The sequence below is a fragment of the Scyliorhinus canicula genome, chromosome 12 (genome assembly GCF_902713615.1).
Source record: "Scyliorhinus canicula chromosome 12, sScyCan1.1, whole genome shotgun sequence".
NCBI classification, from domain to species: domain Eukaryota; kingdom Metazoa; phylum Chordata; class Chondrichthyes; order Carcharhiniformes; family Scyliorhinidae; genus Scyliorhinus; species Scyliorhinus canicula.
The window spans coordinates 23,361,482-23,383,874 of record NC_052157.1 but is presented as its reverse complement, the minus strand read 5'-3'; the positions used below and the strand labels follow the sequence as shown (position 1 = coordinate 23,383,874).

Below are 22,393 nucleotides of genomic sequence, written 5' to 3'. Positions count from 1 at the left end.
AAAAAAAGCGCAATTTTTTAAATTAACCATGCTGTCAAATCCTGTTGGATTTCCTTGCTGACCTGGATGCCCTGTCTGCCCACAGGGCTGGTGGAAACAGTGCTCAAGGCCTGAAGAAGACTGTTCACCCTTAGCAAAGTTTTCACCAGGGTACCCATTATCTATCACTAACATAAACTACTATGGGCTGGATTCCCCGAGCCTCCGCACTAAAATGCCGATTGGCGCGGGGGCGGAGAATAGGTGTCAACGACAAAATCCGGTCCGCGCCGCTCCCACGATTTTATGGTCCCCGGAGAATCGCCACGAATCGCGTGCGGTCTACACGACATGGGTAGTGGGCCATTGACAGAGCCTCCCCCCACTATTCACCGAGGGTAACTAGCCGAGTTCCCGACAGTGTGGTTCTAACCATGATTTGCCTGTCGGGGATGGCCGCCCTGCTGGGGGGTCCCTTCACCGTGGGAAGGGGGCCTCATGGACAGCCAGGGGGGCGATGGGATGGCACCGATCCGCGGGCGTGCGCGATTTCATGGGAGCCTACATTTTTGGTGCTGCTCCGCGGTGCGAGTCCGCCATGTCCCACCGGGCTGCCGCCACAGGCCGCCACCGTGCGCATGTACGGACTCCCGACCGGAAGTGTAGGGACCCGTATCCGCAGCCAGGGCTGCGAGAAACACTCCGGGGCCCTGCTAGCCCGCTGCAGGTAGGAGAATCACTCTGGACTTTCGTAAGGAAAGTCCAGAGTGAAATGCCCACGTGTTGATGCTGGCGTGGGGACATAGCCCCATTATTGGAGAATCCTGCCCCATATTAACACTGCCGGACACACTGGTTGCATTAGGCAAGGATTTTTTGTGTCTACAGAAGAACATCAGGAGAAAAAAAAAGAACCTTCATTAGTTGATCTGTTTTTCATTCTGCATCAGTGGCATGTTGGACTGTATGCACCAATTAAACACATTTCTCTCTAATCTGCTAGCATCTGGCACAATAATAAATTATTAATTATGGGATCTTGTTGCCAGAATCCGTGTACAGACAGTAAAGCCAAGTTGACGATTGCAGGCTAATGACATAAACCTGGGAAGATACCTTGGAAGCCTTTCATCTCCAATCTCAACCTTCCTAGTTGGACCATTAAAACAATCTTTCATCTTAAATTTCAAAGTAATTTTGACACTAATTAGATATGTTGGAACTGTATTTAAGCTAAAAGTTAATAGATTAATAGTTCACGGTGAGGACATGCTTTCCACTGTAAAATTAAATACATTCCAGTGAAGAAAGGTATTTGAAAATCCCAAATCTAGTCTCATGATACAGGAAAAAGTTGGAATTCATTGTATGTTTTTTTTAATGTTGGTGGTTTTCCATATGAAGCTTTACTGCTGGTTCAGTGATTTCTATTTCAAGGTTTACAAAGTTGATTTTGTAACAGAATATGAATGCGCGGACACGGGGGGGGGGGGGGGGGGGGGGGAGGAGGGGGGATATGGACTCAGCACAGGCGGTCGCCCGAGATCGGACTTGAGCACGGGTCTCTGGTGCTGTGAGACAGTAGTGCTAACCACTGGGGGGCCCATGCCCTCCCTTCTCTGCTGCTCGAGCCCAAAGAGTGAACTAAACGCCAGATTCTATGCCCAAATTCTACCAAATCATTTCATGTAATAGTTTTATTACACTGTAGCATAATGATTAGCACTGATGCTTCATGGCGCCGGGGTCCCAGGTTAGATTCATGGCTTGGGTCGCTGTCTGTGCGGAGTCTCCACGTTCTCCTTGTGTCTGCGTGGGTTTCCTCCGAGTGTTCCGGATTTGTCCCACAAGCCCCGAAGGACGTGCTTGTTTGGTAATTTGGACATTGTGAATTCTCCCTCGGTGTACCCGAGGCAACTAGGGGCTTTTCACAGTAACTTCATTTCAGTGTTAATGTAAGCCTACTTGTGACAATAAAGATTGTTATTCAAGGTAAAGTCGCCATAGTCCCAGATTGACCATAGGCTGCTTTCCCCTTTGAGGGAGAGAGCTGATGGGTGATGGTTTAACCAGAGGATCACCACACCTAAGGCGAGGGGAGAGGTTGAGAAGGCAGCACCTTATAGTTGATGTAAAGCCCAAGTGATAGCATATCACAGGCGCCGGAATGTGGCGACTAGGGGCTTTTCACAGTAACTTCATTGAAGCCTACTCGTGACAATAAGCGATTTTCATTTCATTTCATTTCATTTCATATAATCCTTGGGGTTATCCCTTACGTGATTGTCCCACCATTGGTCACATAGCCAAGGCCAATTCGTCAATAGATATTGGCTTGGACTATTTTGCATTGCTTGGAATCCAAAATTCCATAATGTTTGGGGCAGCACGGTAGCATGGTGGTTAGCATAAATGCTTCACAGCTCCAGGGTCCCAGGTTCGATTCCCGGCTGGGTCACTGTCTGTGTGGAGTCTGCACGTCCTCCCCGTGTGTGCGTGGGTTTCCTCCGGGTGCTCTGGTTTCCTCCCACAGTCCAAAGATGTGCGGGTTAGGTGGATTGGCCATGCTAAATTGCCCGTAGTGTCCTAAATAAGTAAGGTTAAGGGGGTGGGGGTGGGTTACGGGTATAGGGTGGATACGTGGGTTTGAGTAGGGTGATCATTGCTCGGCACAACATCAAGGGCCGAAGGGCCTGTTCTGTGCTGTTCTGTGTTTAAGGAACAGCGCTATCAGCACTTTTAAATAATTAGGCTTAATTTTAACTTTAAAAAAAATAAATTTTAGAGTATCCAATTATTTAGTGTGACGGATCGATCTACCCTGCACATCTTTTGGGTTATGGGGGCGAGATCCACGCAGACATGGGGAGAGTGTGCAAACTCCACATGGACAGTGACACAGGGCCGGGATCAAACTTGGGACCTCGGCGCTGTGAGGCGGCATTGCTAGCCTCTATGCCGCCGTGTTTTAATTTTAACAGCAATTTTCTTCTTTTATCTTTTTAAGAAATACATTTTTGTAAGTAGTGATTCATGGAACAAGGAGACAATGCTCTCAAGAAGATACAATCTGGAGGCTGAAGTAACAAGCATAATAAAATGATCGTAATCAGTAACTTTGGGGTTAAATTCCTCCTTTAGTAAGAAATAAGAGAATGCCCATTTTCCCTGTAATTAAGACCCGGTCATGAAACAAACAAGCTGCTATCAAACATGCGATTTCTGAAAATGCGTTTTTTGTCAACAAGTTGGGAAGTAATGTTAAGCATCCTGATCGGCTCCACGCTAAGCTTCAAGCCCCACATCCATACTTTGCCAGGTCTGCCTATTCCTACAACAAGAACAGACGATATCGGTAAACCTCAGGCCTGCCAGCATCTATTAGGTCAGAAACTGAATGTTTCTTCATCCGCTTATTTCTATCTCTGGAGTGTCCCCAAAATCCCTGCCTCATCTTTTTTTTCTTTATTCTTTCATGGGACGTAGGCATCACTGGCAAGACCACCATTTGTTTTCCATCCCTAATTGCCCTTGAACTGAGTGACTTAATTAGGCCATTTCAGAGGACAGGTAAGAGGCAGTCACATTGCTAACAGGAGCCATACATCAGTCAGACCATGTAAGGACAGCAGATTTCCTTCCCTAAATGGCATGAATGAACTAAGTGGGTTTCGACAACAATCAATGATGGTTATCATGGTCACCATAACTGAGTTAACTTTATTTTTCAGATTTATTAGGTGGCAACCGGATTTTGGACCCATGCCCCCAGAGCATCAGCCTGGGCCTCTAGATTACTAGTCCAGATTAATCCATTACCACTATGCCAGCATCTCCCCCGAGATTATTGCCGGCCCTTAATTGACCTTGAGAAAGGGGTGGTGAGCTACTTTCTTGAACCAATGCAGTCCATGAGGTTGGGGGCTCGGGTTGGGGGGGGGGGGGTGGTCTGCAGTTCCTGGGTTTTTAACCCAGCCACAGTGAACAAATAGTCATATAGTTCCAAGTCAAGATGCTGTGTGGTTTGGAGGGAAACTTGAGTTGGTATTCCCATGCATCTGTTGCCCTTGTCCATCCAAGTGGAAGAGGTCGTAGATTTGGAAAGTGCGGTCAAATGAGCTACCGCAGTGCATATTGAAGATAGCACACACCACTGCCACTATACGTCAGTGGTGGAGGTTAGAACATAGAACATAGAACATAGAACAGTACAGCACAGAACAGGCCCTTCGGCCCTCGATGTTGTGCCGAGCAATGATCACCCTACTTAAACCCACGTAACCCGTATACCCGTAACCCAACAATCCCCCCATTAACCTTACACTACGGGCAATTTAGCATGGCCAATCCACCTAACCCGCACATCTTTGGACTGTGGGAGGAAACCGGAGCACCCGGAGGAAACCCACGCACACACGGGGAGGACGTGCAGACTCCACACAGACAGTGACCCAGCCGGGAATCGAACCTGGGACCCTGGAGCTGTGAAGCATTGATGCTAACCACCATGCTACCGTGAGGCCCCAAGGTTGTGAATGTTGATGCTGAAATTCATGATACTCTACCGATGATGAAATTCATATCCATAATTTGTAACCTCGAGAATCAATGATCTTCTAACCAACATCACAAATCATCCAGATACACCAATAGCCATGCCTGCACCAAGCCCTGTTCACCCATCTCCTTGTTGATCTTCATTCATTCTCTGTCCCCCTGTACATCCCCATTCTCAGCCAAAAATCCCAATGAAACCTCATTCCTTCCTACCTTGGCAACCCTTCATGTTTGCTCACATTATCTGCTCTTATTGGTCTTTTGTTAGAGAAGTGGACTTCTCTACCATTTCTTAGTGGTGGCAATGAGTTAGCCATGTACACTCCATAATTCCATCAACCATTTTAACAGAACCTTGCAGGCTTAGGTCGTATTCCTCACTGTGAAGTGTCTGGAGAAGATTTATCACATTAATGATGTTATATAAATATAACCTCTTGTGGCTTTGGAGATAAATAGACATTCTGTTGTTTTAATGGATGAATTTAATTCCCTTATTACCATTAGTCTTAATTTGGGTTTTCACATTGTCAGGCTCAATAATTCCTCAATGCCAGGCCCCCACACTGAAGTCAACACAGTTTAAACAAAATCCTTTAATATAAAACAAAATCAGAAATATCCAACCACCCCGTTATACTGTCTCTTGGCTACAATTTTCTGCTTCCTTTTTAGTCAAAGTTTTGTGTCAATTCAACCAAAATCAATGCAGCAGGAGTTCATGAAGGTGGCACTTGGCCAGAGACTTGGGTTTGATTAATTCTTCCATCTAGATTTTAGCCAAATTGCTTTGATTGATGATGATCTAGTTTGAAGCCTAAAGTTTGTGTTTTAACTAACCCTTCCAATCATTTGGATAGCTTTAGAATTATCTAAATACAGAACCCAAAAGTGTCCAGTTTAGTTCCTTTTATAGTGAGTATGTGTGAGACAAGTACATAAATGAATCTGGAATGGAATTGACAGAGATATAGCAAAAGTATACCACTAAGCAAATTAAAACCCTGCAGTTCTTAGAAATTGGGGAATTACTAGAGCTATGAAAGACTGATGCATTTTACTAATATTATCCCACCATTGTTTCGATTGTCCCAGCATTGTAGGAGATATGAGCCAGCTGGGTGATAACAATGCACTTCAGGATTTGAGAAAGAAATTGTACTTGAGAAATAAATATCTTTCTCTGCAGACTAATACTTCATATATGATCCTATCAATTAAGCATCAGTAAGCTCTTCGGCTGTGGACTATGTCAGAGTTGAGTCAAGTAGAAATTGATGATATTGCATGATTTACACAAAATGAGCAAAATAATGTCATTATATGAGAGGGAAATCAGGGATAAAACCATGACTCTGGGCAGTAAGCAGGCAATGACCATTTCCCACAAGAGAGGATCTAATCCCTGCCCTTTGACATTCAATACCATCGCTGAATCCCCCACAATCAACATGATGTTTACCACCATAGATCTGAAACTGAAGTAGACTAGCCATATTAATACTGTGACTACCAGGGCAGGTCAAGGGCTAGGATTCCTACAGCGAGTAATTCACCACCTGACACGCCAAAGCCTGTTCAAAATCTATACGGCACAAGTCAGGTGTGTAATGGAATACTCTCCACATACCTGGATGGGTGCAGTTCCAGCAACACTCAAGAAGCTCGACACCATCCAGGACAAAGCAGTCAACTTGATTGCTCCTCCTTCCATAAACATTCAAACCCTCCACCACTGACGAACAGTTGCAGCCATGTGTACCATCTATAAGATGCACTGCAGTAATTTACCAATGTTCCTTAGGCAGCACCTTCCAAACCCACGAGCACTACCATCTAGAAGGACAAGAGCAGCAGATACCTGGGAACCCCACCACCTGGAGGCTCCCCTCCAAACCACTCACAACCCTGACTTGGAAATATATCGCCGTTCCTTCACTGTTACAGGGGCAACATTCTGGAACACCCTCCCTAACAGCACAGTGGTGTACCTACACCTGAAGGACTGCAGCAGTTCAAGAAGGCAACTCACCACCACCTTCTGAAGTGCCACTAGGGATGGGCAATAAATGCTGGCCTAACCAGCGATGCCCACATCCCGTAAATGAATTTTTAAAAAAGTATCCAGGAGAAACAGAGGGATAATGTCAAAAACATTTAGACAGTTCTTTAGTTGAATGGCTAAATTGTTTCCCTATGATGTTGACCATGAGTCCTGAATTGCGTGTATTTTTCACCTCTCAGGCTACTTCAGGGACTAAGGAAGCCTTTACACATTGGACAGTTTTTAGTTCAACCGAGGTGTTATCTATATCCCGGTAAATAGGTTAAGTAGGGCAATTTTTAAATCTTCAGTAAAGGATCAGGACGGGGAGGCCTCTAAAAATGGTCTGAAAAATGGGAACTAATCGATGAGATTCTAAAAAAAAACGCAGGAACAATATTCCCTGAGCCCATTAAGTAGGACATGAGCAACTTCAAATATTTCAGAAGCAAGCAAGGAGTATAGCAAGAATCAAACCCGGGTCCCTGGCATTGTGAAGCAACTGTGCTAACTACCGTGCTACGGCAAAATGATTGCAATTTCATATGAGGGAAATTAATAGAAAATGCGATATTCAGGTCATTCATTTTCAATTAGAGCCTGATAGAGATGTGACACTATCAACAAACAGATGTTGGAACAAAAAAAAAATGATAAAAGGGTTGAAACATTCCTGTCAAGAAATAAGATTCAGAGGTTAGACATAGAAATACATTGAGATAATATTGTGAGAAGTAGGATGATTAGCGCAGGTGGTACATTTACCCACTCCCGTCTGCAAATTGTTACTCTATCTAGAAAGAATATGCTTACTTTTGTGGTACTTAAATAATATCCTGAAGTAACGAGGTGACACTGAATTTGTGCACCGTCCTTTCACGTCTATTGTTTTATTTTTAAGCAACCCGCAGAGACGAACGCCTTTGAGAGCGGTAAAGTCCTAATATTAATGCAGATTGACAAATATCAACCAAATTTCTCGTAGTGAAAAGCAAATGACCATGAATGGTGGAATCTGAAACAAAAACAGAAAATGCTGGACAATCTCAGGTGGTCTGACAGCATCTGTGGAGAGAGAATGGAGCTAACGTTTCGAGTCTGGATAACTCTTTGTCAAACCTGGAGAGAACTGGAAATAGAATGAGGTTTATACTGTTGTTGGGGGTGGGTATGGATCGTGGAGCAGTGGGGCTGGATAGAGGGCCAGTGATGGGTGGAGATTGACAAAGATGTCGTGGACGAAAAGACAAAGGGAATGTAAGTGGTGGTGATCATGGCTAAGAAGGGTGCTGATAGTGGGGCCTAAAGGGATGGTAGGCATCGGTGGACGAGAGCACTTCAAACTTTAGCCCGAATTTGGTAATCTTGCTGCACAGACCAAAAGGATAATTATTATTGGAAATGGAATGACTCACCATTAGTGCATGAGGAGATAAATTCTGCGATTTACAGTGGCGGAACAAAGTAGGAAATGGACAAGTTGCTTTGCCAATTTTCCCTCTAATTTTATCCGTTCATGTGTGTAAATTATGTGAACCAATGTCAAGTTGCAGCCGGAGAACCTCACATCCGGCTAACCATAAATCAATCAGCAGTGTCTGAAAGCTGGGCATTCTTTTTTCCCTGGACTGCAGCAAAACCTGACCCCTACCTGACCCATCTTGGAAAAGATCGGAGTGGATTGCCGAGTGCTGATTCGCACATTGCGGCCCAGTGAACCTTAACCCCACTCGGCTCAGCTCGGAGTGATCTGCGGGAGCGTTCAAGCCAACCTCAAATGACTAATAAAATGGATAGCTTTCGTGCAGGTTAAAAAAATATATACAAATAACATGGGGGGGGGGGGGGGGGCAACATGGCCATTAACCTAAAGTGCTTTGCAATCATATCAATTGGTTTTTCTTCAGGTGTTCGATTTTTTTCCTGAAAACCGGGTTGCCGGATTTGGGGTACTCTACTGGTAATGTGTGGATATGGGCCACCAGTAGAAACAAAAAACCTACTTGCCTTTGCTCACATCTTCAGCACTCTGAAATTGTCTATTGGGAGCTCGTTGCTGATCCTGAAGAAAGCTGCCCACAAAGATCGAGAGATCTCGATGGCACTGATTTCCCCATTCCCAATAGTAATTTAAATCTGGCGCCAAGTCGACGGGATGTCCAGGCATCCAGCAGATTGACAAATATCAACCAAATTTCTAGTAGTGGAAAGCAAATGACCATGAATGGGCAAATTACCATGAAGGGCAAGCATTCAATAAAATTGAATCATCCTCACAAACAGAAAACCAGGAAGTGAAAAGCACTTCATCTAACTTTTCAGGTAACAAAATATATGATTACAATTGGTTTATGATAGAAGTTTAAATATCATAATTTATCTGCCCCAACATCTCCTTATCTCACTCCGTGCCAAATGTTGCTTTATCTTTCTTTAACTGCCTTGTGCCACTTTATTACATTAAAAGGTACATATGGTTGCTGCATGTACCTGTGCATGGACAGTGACACTGACTTTTGAAGTAAACAGTGATACCCAGCGGACGTTCTGCTTTCAGGTAGAAACCATTTGAAGCAATTGTAAATTTGATTTCCTGTCTGTAACTGGATAGGACAATTATAGTGTATTGAAAATTGCATTGTGCATTTTGACCATTTACCACACATGTACCAGCAGAGGAAGTCTGGAAGAAATTAAAATAAATAATCCATGTTTAACAACACATGTCAGTTCTAATTCTGAATGTTTCTTACTGTTTCTTTCCAAGAACTTCACAGTGGCAATAAGGATGATCAAAATAAGAAACATTGCTTTCAGGTATGGACAGTACTTGTCCACTTTCTGCAGACAGCATTATTAGTTGGAAATGGTAGGGACACATTTAGGCTGTGTTAAACATACACAGGATTAATAACTCCAAAGCCTACACATTTATCACATGCACTGATCCTGCCAAAGTAACCATCCAATCAAAAGGAAAATAATATTGGATCATTACAGACTTTTCTGAATCCCGATCCTTAATCAATCATTCATCAGCACCGTGTTGCTGATTAATATACTGTTGTCTGTGTCTAATTTATCACTTTTTGATGTGCATTCAGAGCCATCACTTACATTCCCATGTTGACTTTATGTTGTAATGCTGCAAAATACATTAGTGTCTGAGTGTTATGTTAAAATTCAGCTTTTAGATGGAGGCAAAATTACACTCCCTCCTCACTGTTAGTCTGGATGGACATCAAAAAGCTCAGTGAATGAATAAAGTTGCTGTCTAGTAATTGAAATGTGAGAAAGAGCTTCTTCAAATTGGGATTTTTAGCTGCTTTGATATTGCACCTAAGGGCTTTCTGCCGCCAGTGGCAGATGAGCCACACTGAATTGACAGCAACAGCAAAGTAAGCAGGCCAGATTTGGAGAAAGGAAGACCACTTTGGTTAGCAACTTTGGCCTCATGCTGCTGGGATGAAATATAAAGGCAACTCTTATGCACCATTCAAAGGAGAAGTGAGTTCAACATACACTCAAACAGCAACATTGCTGCCAGCTTAGCACTCCCAATTATTCCGGGTTCTGAACTTAAGTGCTGCTGTAGGAATCAACACCTTTACCTAGAGACTAGGGTGCTGCTAAGAGAGCCAAGCAGGGCCACTCTCATTACAAGGGCAGAAATGCCTTTAAATGCCTTGGGCCATGTTGTTGTTTGAATGTAAGTGATGGCTCTGAATGCACATAAAAAAGTGATAAATTAGACACAGACAACAGTACATTAGTCAGCAATACAGTGCTGATGAATGATTAAGGATCGGGTTGCAGAAAAGTCTGTAATGATCCAATATTATTTTCTTTTTAATTGAATGGTTACTTGGAAACCTCAAGGGCTGGTTAAGAACAAATTAGATATTGTGATATGATGCATGGGATTCAACTAAATGAATGGGCTGCATGACCTTGCTTATTTGTATTTGGCCAGCGTCTGGAGTTCAGTGGCCCAAGGCCTAGGTTTCAGTAGCGGGGACTTGGACTCAAAGATTGGCGATGGGTGGAGAGGCCCCACCACTGGGAGAAGGGGTTGATAAAAGGGCGGCATGTGGCGCAGTGGGTAGCACTGGGACTACATCGCTAAGGACCCGTGTTCAAATCCCGGACCTGGGTCACTGTCCATGTGGAGTTTGCACATTCTCCCCGTGTTTGCGTGGGTTTCACCCCCACAGTGAAATGAATGGAGAACTGATGGTGATGTGACGGTGCTCTCAAGCATGTAACAATAATAATAAAAAATAATAAATAACCTTTAGTAGTGTCACAAGTAGGCTTATGTTAACACTGCAATGAAATTACTGTGAAAAGCCCCTAGTCGCCACACTCCGGAGCCTGTTCGGGTACACGGAGGGAGAATTCAGAATGTCCAATTCACCTATGGAGGAAGGTCTTATGGATTAAATGAAAAAGCACCGTATTATTTAAGCAAATGATTTCCTTGTGTTTGTCAGTGCAAGTTGCTGATCATGTTTGATGTCTTTTGAGCGCACTTGATGCCGAAGATAACAAAACACTGTGTGCAAAACGCATTCCAAAATAGAACATTTGATGTGAAATGATCGTTGATTGTTTTTCAGTGTATTGAGCTTACTTGAATTTGAATTCAAAAACTATGTCAACGTTTTCTGGTAGGGTGTGATCTTGATTATTGTTTCACTTACTTGTGTTGTATCCGTAATGAAAATGATGCAAAGGTCTGCTCCCCCCAGCAAAACAAAATGCCCGGTGACACATTCTTCATGCAGTCAGAGCCCCGTTAACAATGAATCAACGGTGTACAAAATATTTACATTGCACGAAGGTTAATTAAACACAATTGAGCTGCAAACAATGGTTCCACATGTTTCCGCTGAAAAAGGAGAGTTTATTTATGAACAAGTAAATCTCCAGGAAACAGAATGAGATAAAGCATGTAGTTTATGGGCATTATGCTTCACAGCTGGAATTTATTTTTTGGTTAACATTTCGACAAATCTTAAATACCAAAGAATAAAGTTGAGTTCTGGATAATAAATTACGTGCAATGTGATGCAATAAGACACAATGGAGCCTGCATTGTGGTTAGATGGCACATATAGATTGATATCTTTCGTTCATTGCATTTCTCTGTATTATAGTCACAATAAGAACCAGGGGCGGAATTCTCCGCTCCCGGGAAAAATCGGGAGGGCCTTCGTCAAACTCGGCCGAGTTCACGACGGCCTCGGAGGCCGCTCCTCGCCCCCATTCTCCTCTCCCGGCGGGGCTAGGAGCGGCGCTCCGTAACTTTCGGCTGCCGGGCGGTGCGCCGAGAGTGACGCAACGGCGGCGCCTATGTGACGTTGGCCAGCTCCAACCCGCGCATGCACGGCTGACGTCACGACGGCTGACAGCTCGAACCCGCGCATGCGCGGTGGCCATCTTTCCCCTCAGCCGCCCCGCAAGACGTGGCGGCTTGATCTTGTGGGACAGCAGAGGGGAAATAGTGCGTCCGATTGAGATGCCGGCCCGACGATCGGTCGGCACCGATCACGGGCCTGTCCCCTCCCGAGCACAGTCGTGGTGCTCATTCCCCACCAGGACCCCTACAAGCCCCAAAACGGGCAACTCACGGCGATTTCACGACGGCAGCGACCAGGTGTGGTTGCCGCCGTCGTGAAACGGTCGCGAACGGTAGGCCGCTCGGCCCATCCGGGCCGTGAAAAACGGCGAGCGCCGATTCTTCCGAGCGGGGGGTGGGAGAATTGCGGGGGGTGCCAGGGGGTCGTGAAATTAGTCGGGGGGCCCTCCCGCGATTCTCCCACCCGGCATGGGGAGCGGAGAATCGCGCCCCAGGAGTAGGAGTAGGCATTTCAGCCCCTTGGTCCTGCTGTGCCACTCAATATGATCATGTCTGAATTCCTCTCGGCCTCAACTCCACTTTCCTGTCCGTTCTCCATTGCTCTTCAACCCATTGAAGGGCTATGGAGAGCGGTAGCAGAAGGGGCAGCACATAGCACAGGGACAGCATGGTAGCATAGTGGTTAGCACAGTTGCTTCACAGCTCCAGGGTCCCAGGTTCGATTCCCGGCTTGGGTCACTGTCTGTGCGGAGTTTGCACGTTCTCCCCGTGTCAGCGTGGGTTTCCTCCGGGTGCTCCCACAGTCCAAAGATGTGCAGGTTAGGTGGATTGGCCATGATAAATTGCCCTTAGTGTCCAAAAAAAAAAGGTTAGGTGGGGTTACTGGGTTACCGGATAGGGTGGAGCTGTGGGCTTAAATCGGGTGCTCTTTCCAAGGGCCGGTGCAGACTCGATGGGCCAAATGGCCTCCTTCTGCACTGTAAATTCTATGATTACTAATTGAAAATCTGTCCATCTCCTCCTCAAATTTACTCAAAGTCTCGGCATCCATGGCCCTGTGAGTTCCACAGATTCATGACCCTTTGAGAAAAGTAATTCCTCCTCATCCCCGTTTTAAATCTGTCACCCCTTATCCTAAACCTATGATCTCTCATTCTAGATTGGCCCAACAAGAGGCAACATCCGCTCAACGTCTACTTTGTCGATATCTTTCATCATCTTATATACCTCAATTAGATCTCCTCTCATTCTAAACCTGAGGAAGTATAGGCCAAAATCTCTCTTTATAAGAAAAATCCCACATCTCTGGAGTCAATTTAGTGAACTCCCTCTAATGCAACAAATCCACCTTCAAATAACAGAATTTGGCCATTCATCCCCTCGAGCCTGTACTGCCATTCAATGAGATCATAGCGAATCTGTGACCTAACTCCATATACCTGTGTTTGGCCCATATCCATTAATATTTTTCCTTCACAAAAATCCATCTATCTCAGATTTAAAATTAAAAACTGATCTAGCTTCAACTGCTGTTTGTGGGAGAGAGTTCCAAACCTCTACCACCCTTTGAGTGAAGAAGTTCTTCCTAACATCTCTCCTGAACGGTCTGGCCCTAAATTTTAGACCATGCCCCCGAGTTTTAGATTCTCCAGCCAGTGGAACTAGTTTATCTTAATATCCTGAATACTGTTAATATCTTGAATTCTTCGATCAGATCACCGCTTAGCCTTTACATTCTAGTGAAAACAGGTCTAATCTAAGTAATCTCTGCTCGTAACTTAACCCCTGTTATCCTGGTATCATTTTTATAAACCTACATTGCACTCCCTCCAAGTCCTGAGGTGTGGTACCCAGAACTGTTCCAAGTGGGGTCTAACCAGGGGTTTGTATAGCTGCAGGATGACCCCTGTGTCCTTATATTCCAATCCTCTATAGATATAAAGGCTAGCATTCCATTAGCCTTTTTGATTATTTTCTGCCATTTCTGGCATTTTAAGGACATATGCACCTGAACCCCATGTCTCTTTGGATATCTCCTGCACCTAACCTCTTTCCATTCAGAAAGTACCCTGCCCTATCCTTTTTTGGTCCAAAATGGATGACCTCATACTTGCCTGCATTAAATTCCATGTGCCACAATTTTTCCCATTCACCTCGACTGTCAATATCTCCTTGCAATTTTAAGCTATCATCTCAGCTGCCTTCAACGCCACCTAACTTTGTATCATCCGCAAATTTGGATATCACTTTCTCTGCCATCATCCAAGTCGTTAGTGAACAGTATGAATAGTTGAGGCCTCAACACAGATCCCTGTGGGATGCCACAAGTTACATCCTGCCAATTAGAGTAATTACCCATTATCCCCACTCTCTGTCGTCTGCCACTCAACCAGTTTCCTAACCATGTCAATAATTTGCCCTCAACTCCGTGGGCTCCCACCTTAGTTAACAGCCTCTTGTGTGGAACTTTATCAAATACCTTTTGGAAGTCCATATAAATGACATCCATAGACTTTCCCCTGTCCACTACCTTAGTCACCTCCTCAAAAAATTCAATAAGATTAGTCAGGCATGACCTTCCCTTCACAAATCCATGCTGGCTCACCCTGATCGACCAAAGTTTTCAAGGTGCTCAGTTACCCCATGCCTGATTGTACACTCCAGCAATTTTCCCACTATAGATGTTAGGCTAACTGGTCTGTAATCCCCTGGTTTCCACCTTTCACCCTTCTTAAAAAGTGGAGTGACATGTGCAAATTTCCAATCCAGCCAATTCAGGACTACTCCTGAATCTAGGGAACACTGAAAGATTATAGTTAGGGCATTTCAATGTGCTCCCCTACTTCCTTTAACACCCTTGGATGGAAACTGTCAGGTCCTGGGGATTTGTCACTCTTTTACTTCCATTGATTTCCTAGTTAGTGATGCTGTACTTACATTAATTGTATTAAGTCCCTGTCCTCTATCGACTATTATTTTTTTGGGGGACTTCCGGCAAGTTATCCTCCTTTTCTACTATAAACACCGAGGCAAAGTAACTGTTCAACGCGCCTGCCATTTCCCCATGATAAAGGGACAAAAACTGTACACAGTGCTCCAGGTGCAGTCTCATCAATGCCTTATAGAGTTGCAGTAACGCTTCCCTACTTTTCTACTCTATACCTTTTGCCCATGCATCTTACTGCCTGCTAATATTGTGGAACTTCCGATGGCAGAGGGGCTGGCATTCCTGCATTCATCCCATTCCCACCAAAAAGTAAATTTGGAACACCCATGGCATCATCGCAAATAAGGCCAAAACTGTTTGCGTGCTTCTGTTCAGAGGTTGTGTTGTGCATCTGTCATGGCTCAGTGGACAGCATCCTTGAGTCCAAGTCAGAAGATTGTGGGTTCACGCAATACTCCAGAAACCTGAGCACAAAGTTGATGCTGGTAATCCACTGTCGTACTAAGATACCATCTTTCAGATGAGACATTAAACCCTAGACTCTGTCTTTCTGCTCAAGTAAGATCTGCCCAGTTTTCTGGCCAATATTTGGTTCTCGATCAATGTCGCCAACAAAGATTATCTGGTCATTATCACATTGTTAGAGGGAGCTTGCTGACCACCTGTTGGCTGCCTCATTGGCAACCTACCAACAGTGTTTACATATCGACGGTAATGCATTGGTTGTAAAATGCTTTGGGACATCCTGAGATCTTAAAAAGCTCCATAGAAATGAAGTATCTACCTTCATGTTTCTGGGGGAGGTGGGACCAGTACAAACCGGACGGTCTGCACCTGGGCAGGACTGGAACCGATGCCCTAGGGGGGGTGTTTGCTAGAGCTGTTGGGGAGGGTTTAAACTAATGTGGCAGGGGGATGGGAACGGATGCAGGAAGTTGGAAGGTAGTAAAACAGGGACAGAAGCAAAAGGAAGTAAGGGGGAAAGTGCAAGACAGAGAAGACATCGTCAAAAATCAAAAAGGGCGACAGTACAAGGTACAGTGACTGAGGGGAGCTCAGTGAATAGGCCCAGTAATACTAAAAGGAGTAAAACTGGAGATGTTAAGATTCAAAACAGAGATAAAAAGAAACCCAACATAAGTGTACTTTACCTGAATGCTCGTAGTATTCGGAATAAAGTAAATGAGTTGATGGCGCAAATCATCGTGAATGACTATGATTTAGTGGCCATTACTGAAACATGGTTAAAGGATAGTCACGACTGGGAGTTAAATATCCGAGGGTATCAAACTATTCGGAAGGACAGAGTAGATGGTAAGGGAGGTGGTGTAGCTCTGTTATTTAAGGATGACATCCAGGCAATAGTTAGGGATGATATCGGTGCTATGGAGGATAAGGTTGAATCCATTTGGGTGGAAATCAGGAATAGTAAGGCGAAAAAGTCACTGATAGGAGTAGTCTATCGGCCACCAAATAGTAACGTTATGGTGGGGCAGGCAATAAACAAAGAGATAACTGATGCATGTCGAAATGGTACAGCAGTTATCATGGGGGATTTTAATCTACATGTCGATTGGTTTAACCAGGTCGGTCAAGGCAACCTTGAGGAGGAGTTTATAGAATGTATCTGCGATAGTTTCCTAGAACAGTATGTAATGGAACCTACGAGGGAACAAGCGGTCCTAGATCTTTCCCTGTGTAATGAAACAGGATTGATTCATGATCTCATAGTTAGGGATCCTCTCGGAAGGAGCGATCACAATATGGTGGAATTTAAAATACAGATGGAGGGTGAGAAGGTAAAATCAAATACTAGTGTTTTGTGCTTAAACAAAGGAGATTACAATGGGATGAGAGAAGAACTAGCTAAGGTAGACTGGGAGCAAAGACTTTATGGTGGAACAGTGGAGAACCTTCCAAGCGATTTTTCACAGTGCTCAGCAAAGGTTTATAGTATAAACTTTATACCCACAAAAAGGAAGGACGGTAGAAAGAGGGAAAATCGACCGTGGATATCTAAGGAAATAAGGGAGAGTATCAAATTGAAGGAAAGAGCATACAAAGTGGCAAAGATTGGTAGGAGACTAGAGGACTGGGAAATATTTAAGGGGCAACAGAAAGCTACTAAAAAAGCTATAAAGAAGAATAAGATAGAGTATGAGAGTAAACTTGCTCAGAATATAAAAGCAGACAGCAAAAGTTTTTACAAATATATAAAGCAAAAAAGAGTGGCTAAGGTAAATATTGGTCCTTTAGAGGATGAGAAGGGAGTTTTAATAATGGGAGATGAGGAAATGGCTGAGGAACTGAACAGGTTTTTTGGGTCTGTCTTCACAGTGGAAGACACAAATAACATGCCAGCGACTGATAGAAATGAGGTTATGACAGGTGATGACCTTGAGAGGATTGTTATCACTAAGGAGGTAGTGATGGGCAAACTAATGGGGCTAAAGGTAGACAAGTCTCCTGGCCCTGATGGAATGCATCCCAGAGTGCTAAAAGGGATGTCTAGGGAAATTGCAGATGCACTAGTGATGATTTACCAAAATTCACTAGTCTCTGGGGTGGTCCTGGTGGATTGGAAATTAGCAAACGTGACACCACTGTTTAAAAAAGGAGGTAGGCAGAGAGCAGGAAATTATAGGCCAGTGAGCTTAACTTCGGTAGTAGGGAAGATGCTGGAATCTATCATCGAGGAAGAAATAGCGGGCAGCACGATGGCCTAGTGGTTAGCACAAACGCCTCACGGCGCTGAAGTCCCAGGTTCGATCCCGGCTCTGGGTCACTGTCCGTGTGGGGTTTGCACATTCTCCCCGTGTCTGCGTGGGTTTCGCCCCCACAACCCAAAAATGGGCAGAGTAGGTGGATTGGCCACGCTAAATTGCCCCTTAATTGGAAAAATTAATTGGGTAATCTAAATTTATAAAAAAAAAGGAAGAAATAGCGAGGCATCTGGATAGAAATTGTCCCATTGGGCAGACGCAGCATGGGTTCATAAAGGGCAGGTCGTGCCTAACTAATTTAGTGGAATTTTTTGAGGACATTACCAGTGCAGTGGATAAAGGGGAGCCAATGGATGTGGTATATCTGGATTTCCAGAAAGCTTTTGACAAGGTGCCACACAAAAGGCTGCTGCATAAGATAAAGATGCATGGCATTAAGGGTAAAGTAGTAGCATGGATAGAGGATTGGTTAATTAATAGAAAGCAAAGAGTGGGGATTAATGGGTGCTTCTCTGGTTGGCAATCAGTAGATAGTGGTGTCCCTCAGGGATCCGTGTTGGGCCCACAATTGTTCACAATTTACATAGATGATTTGGAGTTGGGGACCAAGGGCAATGTGTCCAAGTTTGCAGATGACACTAAGATGAGTGGTAAAGCGAAAAGTGCAGAGGATACCAGAAGTCTGCAGAGGGATTTGGATAGGTTAAGTGAATGGGCTAGGGTCTGGCAAATGGAATACAATGTTGACAAATGTGAGGTTATCCATTTTGGTAGGAATAACAGCAAACGGGATTATTATTTAAACAATAAAATATTAAAGCATGCTGCTGTGCAGATAGACCAGGGTGTGCTAGTGCATGAGTCACAGAAAGTTGGTTTACAGGTGCAATAGGTGATTAAGAAGGCAAATGGAATTTTGTCCTTCATTGCTAGAGGGATGGAGTTTAAGACTAGGGAGCTTATGCTGCAATTGTATAAGGTGTTAGTGAGGCCACACCTGGAGTATTGTGTTCAGTTTTGGTCTCCTTACTTGAGAAAGGACGTACTGGCACTGGAGGGTGTGCAGAGGAGATTCACGAGGTTAATCCCAGAGCTGAAGGGGTTGGATTACGAAGAGAGGTTGAGTAGACTGGGACTGTACTCGTTGGAATTTAGAAGGATGAGGGGTGATCTTATCAAAACATTTAAAATTATGAAGGGAATAGATAGGATAGATGCGGGCAGGTTGTTTCCACTGGCGGGTGAAAGCAGAACTAGGGGGCATAGCCTCAAAATAAGGGGAAGTAGATTTAGGACTGCGTTTAGGAGGAACTTCTTCACCCAAAGGGTTGTGAATCTATGGAATTCATTGCCCAGTGAAGCAGTTGAGGCTCCTCCATTAAATGTTTTTAAGGTAAAGATAGATAGTTTTTTGAAGAAAAAAGGGATTAAGGGTTATGGTGTTCGGGCCGGAAAGTGGAGCCGAGTCCACAAAAGATCAGCCATGATCTCATTGAATGGCGGAGCAGGCTCGAGGGGCCAGATGGCCTGCTCCTGCTCCTAGTTCTTATGTTTCCTTACTGAAGAGGGGAAGGGACTGCTGCAGCTGACACACAACGTGATATCTCATAAAGCCAGAGGGTGGTTTAATCTTTCATTCGTGTACAACCATGAGCCTTTGAGACAGGGAAAGAAACCACTTTTGCTAGGTGCTGCTTCACATTTCATGGGCCCTTTTGCATTACAGCATTTCTTCAAAGTGTATGAATGGTGCACACCAAGCTGGTGTGAAATTTCACCCATTCACGTCAATAACAACTTGCATTTCTATAGCATCTTGAATATAGTAGAATTAATCTCCCAAGACATGTCCCAGGGATGTTAATAGACGAAACAATTGACACTGAGCTACATGAAGAGATATTAGACCAGGTGGCAAAAAACTTGGTCAAAGAGGTAGGTTTCAAAGAGCGACTTAAAGGGTAAAGGCAATTCCAGAGCTAATGACTAAGGCTGCTAAAAGCCTGGCCACATATCCAGATCTGTATATGTGTAAGGAGCTTAATATTGCAGGAGTGCAGACTGTCCATGTCTGCAGTCCCCATTACAAAAGCTTCAAAGTTCAGGGAATGGACAGTATCACAGGCCCAGGATAACGTCAGCATCTGAATCGGACATTAAGTTAAAAGAACTGCTTTAGTTAAAATAAATGACGACTCGGCAAACATAAAGTAAAGAGAAGGGGTGGGGGAGACGTTTCTCTCTTGCCAGCTAGCTAAGATCATGGACTGGAGTTGGACTACCATCACAACTTTGTGTGAGGGGTAAGTGACATTTGACTCACCCTCAGCCTGTTCACACCAGTTGCTCTGTCACTGACTTCCAGCTGGTATAAATTTGGCACCGAGAATGTTAGTTCTGTTTGCCGTGGACAAAGATGACATAAATAGCAGCCTTTTTTACATGAACGGTTTTGAGCATGAATCAGACAGGAGATGGCGATGGGATGAGATTGTTAACTCGGCTCTGCAGCGGCCTGGTATAGCAGGTGTTAATCGCTGAACAACAATTACTCATTAGCACAGCAGGAAATCCTGCCAAAAAGAATCAGCGTATTTTCAGATGGGCACGGACGCGGAGTGGAGCGGATCCCAACATTTGCTAGTTCCTAAAAAAAACACTAATTGATCATTAGTCGTGTGTAGTTCCTGGTTATTTCCCCAGTCTCTGCACACCAACCCCACGCACCCAAACCCCTCCACAAAGTGCGGCCACCAATTCCTTACTGCATGTTCAGCAATGGGCAGATAGACCTGCTTGGCAACACAACAGTTTCATTCTAAAACTACATTGCGACTTGAGAGCCCTTTTTGAAGAATTGGAGGATGTTATGAAGCCGCAGTTGGCCTCTGTATCAAAGAGGCAAGAGCAGCTTAATGCAGATGTTGAACATCTTTAGCCTTCGGTCCTTTGGTTAAGGGAATTCAACCATAGCTCAGAAAAGAAAGTTTTACTTTTCAGCTACTGGAGACATTGGAATTCTTCCAGCCTATGAAACTCATTGGAGGACTGAATGTAACTTTTTTTTTGTTAGAAGTCCACCCCACCCCCAACACACACCGACTGATTGCTGTTACGATGAATTTGTGCAGACTCTGTTTAACTTGGCTGAAAGACATTTGCTGGGAACAGTATAAAACGTTAATCATAAGTAGAGAAATGACCCCCCCCCCCCCAAAAAAAATAGACTACGCTGGAAGTAGAGTTTCATGCTGAATGTTTCCTCTGCTGCATTTTTCAGTGTATTTTTCTGTAGCGTTAGAAACAGCAGTGATATGGATTTTACTTAAGGATAGAACGTTTTATATAAATGAGCCATTGTTGATTTCATTAACAAGCCATGCAGCAGGGCACCATAAGGTCACTTACACCTAATCAGGTTTCAGCAGTTTCATGAGAATGATGTGAAGTCATTTTTCAAGTTTGAACAAATATTCCTACCTGAGGAGAGATCTCCCTCACTCAGCTCCCCAGATTCCAAATCCATTTTCTGTTGTTGTTGCTTCAAAGCTTCTCCCTCTCGACTGCTTCGAAGTGAACTGTTCAGCTCTGTGCTTTCTGCATGCAGACAGCACCGTAGACAGGAGCGCTGCTGTAAGTTACAAACCGGCTGATTCTAAAGTGAGTCAGCTCTGGGCTCTCTGCCTCACATCATCTCTCTCCCTTTTTTTTTATAAACACACCACAGAAACCGGCCGGGCTGCTGGGTGATTGGCTGTGACGTCCCACTGAAACCCATTCTATAAAGGAAACTAATCTGAAGAGCAGAACTGCTTAAATCCCCCTTACGCGATCTACATACACACACACACACACATATATATATATATATAACCTATAAGCATTCAATTGAACACGAACTGCTCAAAGGAATAATCCATTGAGGGTTCAAGCTGACTAAATGATTAATAAAGTGATAGACTTGGGAACCCAGCTGTTTCTTAGATTAGTTCAGGGCCAACAGCTTTAGTCATAGTTCTTTACAAGCCTCTGAAATAAGACTGGAATTATTATATGTGGCATTCCATCCTACTTTGCTGCAAAAAGAAACGTCTTCATTTTTTAAACAGCAGACAGTCCATAGTATCGGACAGTCTTTTTTTGAGATTGTGGCTTTGTTTAGATTTGAAGGGTGTGCACCAGGCCAACCGTATACATGTACACCTATTGACCTCTGATTTTTCCATTCAATTTGACTAAACTGCGATAAAAAAAAAAATTGGCAGGCTGCTTTGTTACACTGAACTTCTCTGAAGAGAAAAATAATGGGATGTGTGAGTCACTTCCCCACTCTGTGCCATTATTCATGAGGAAACCTGCTCACTTCTGCACAGGGTTCCCGGTGGTTTGGAGGGGCGATGGTTCAGTCCGCGCTATTTTCCATGTTGGACCAAGTGCTGTTAGTGGGTTCGGGGACATTTCTGATGCAAGAATCATGAGATTTGACATATTTATATCTTTAACTGCTAACAATGAAAAAAGTTGTGCTCTTCTCGCATTCCTTTCCTGCAATCTCCCCTGAGTTTAGCGTGCAATTCCCTCTCTTCTTATTACGGGAAAGCAAGAGAGGATATGTCATTCTTTGCTCTTCTCTGATGCTGGGCATTGTGTTGGCTACTTTTTTTCCTGCAGTTTTTGCTTCACTCTCTCCTTTCCTGGTAGTTTCACCATGCAGGCATCCATTATGCATAAGAATAAGCAAATAACAAAGAACAATACAGCACAGGAACAGGCCCTTCGGC

The 22,393-nt window shown here is 44.1% G+C and overlaps 1 protein-coding gene across 2 annotated transcripts in view; it reads right to left on the bottom strand.

Annotated features, from left to right (window-relative positions):
• Window positions 1-21,339, bottom strand: part of tnfaip8l3 (tumor necrosis factor, alpha-induced protein 8-like 3) — a 76,794-nt gene extending 55,455 nt beyond the window's left edge. The window contains exon 1 of one of the 2 annotated variants that reach the window (XM_038813589.1): window positions 21,093-21,339. Coding sequence is in view for 1 of the 2 variants with exons in the window: in XM_038813588.1 (XP_038669516.1) it covers window positions 21,093-21,138 (46 nt within the window). In the remaining variant the exon portion in view is untranslated. The remainder of the gene's footprint in view (window positions 1-21,092) is intronic. The other variant, XM_038813588.1, reaches the window with a different exon arrangement.
• Between the last annotated feature and the right edge of the window lie 1,054 nt (window positions 21,340-22,393).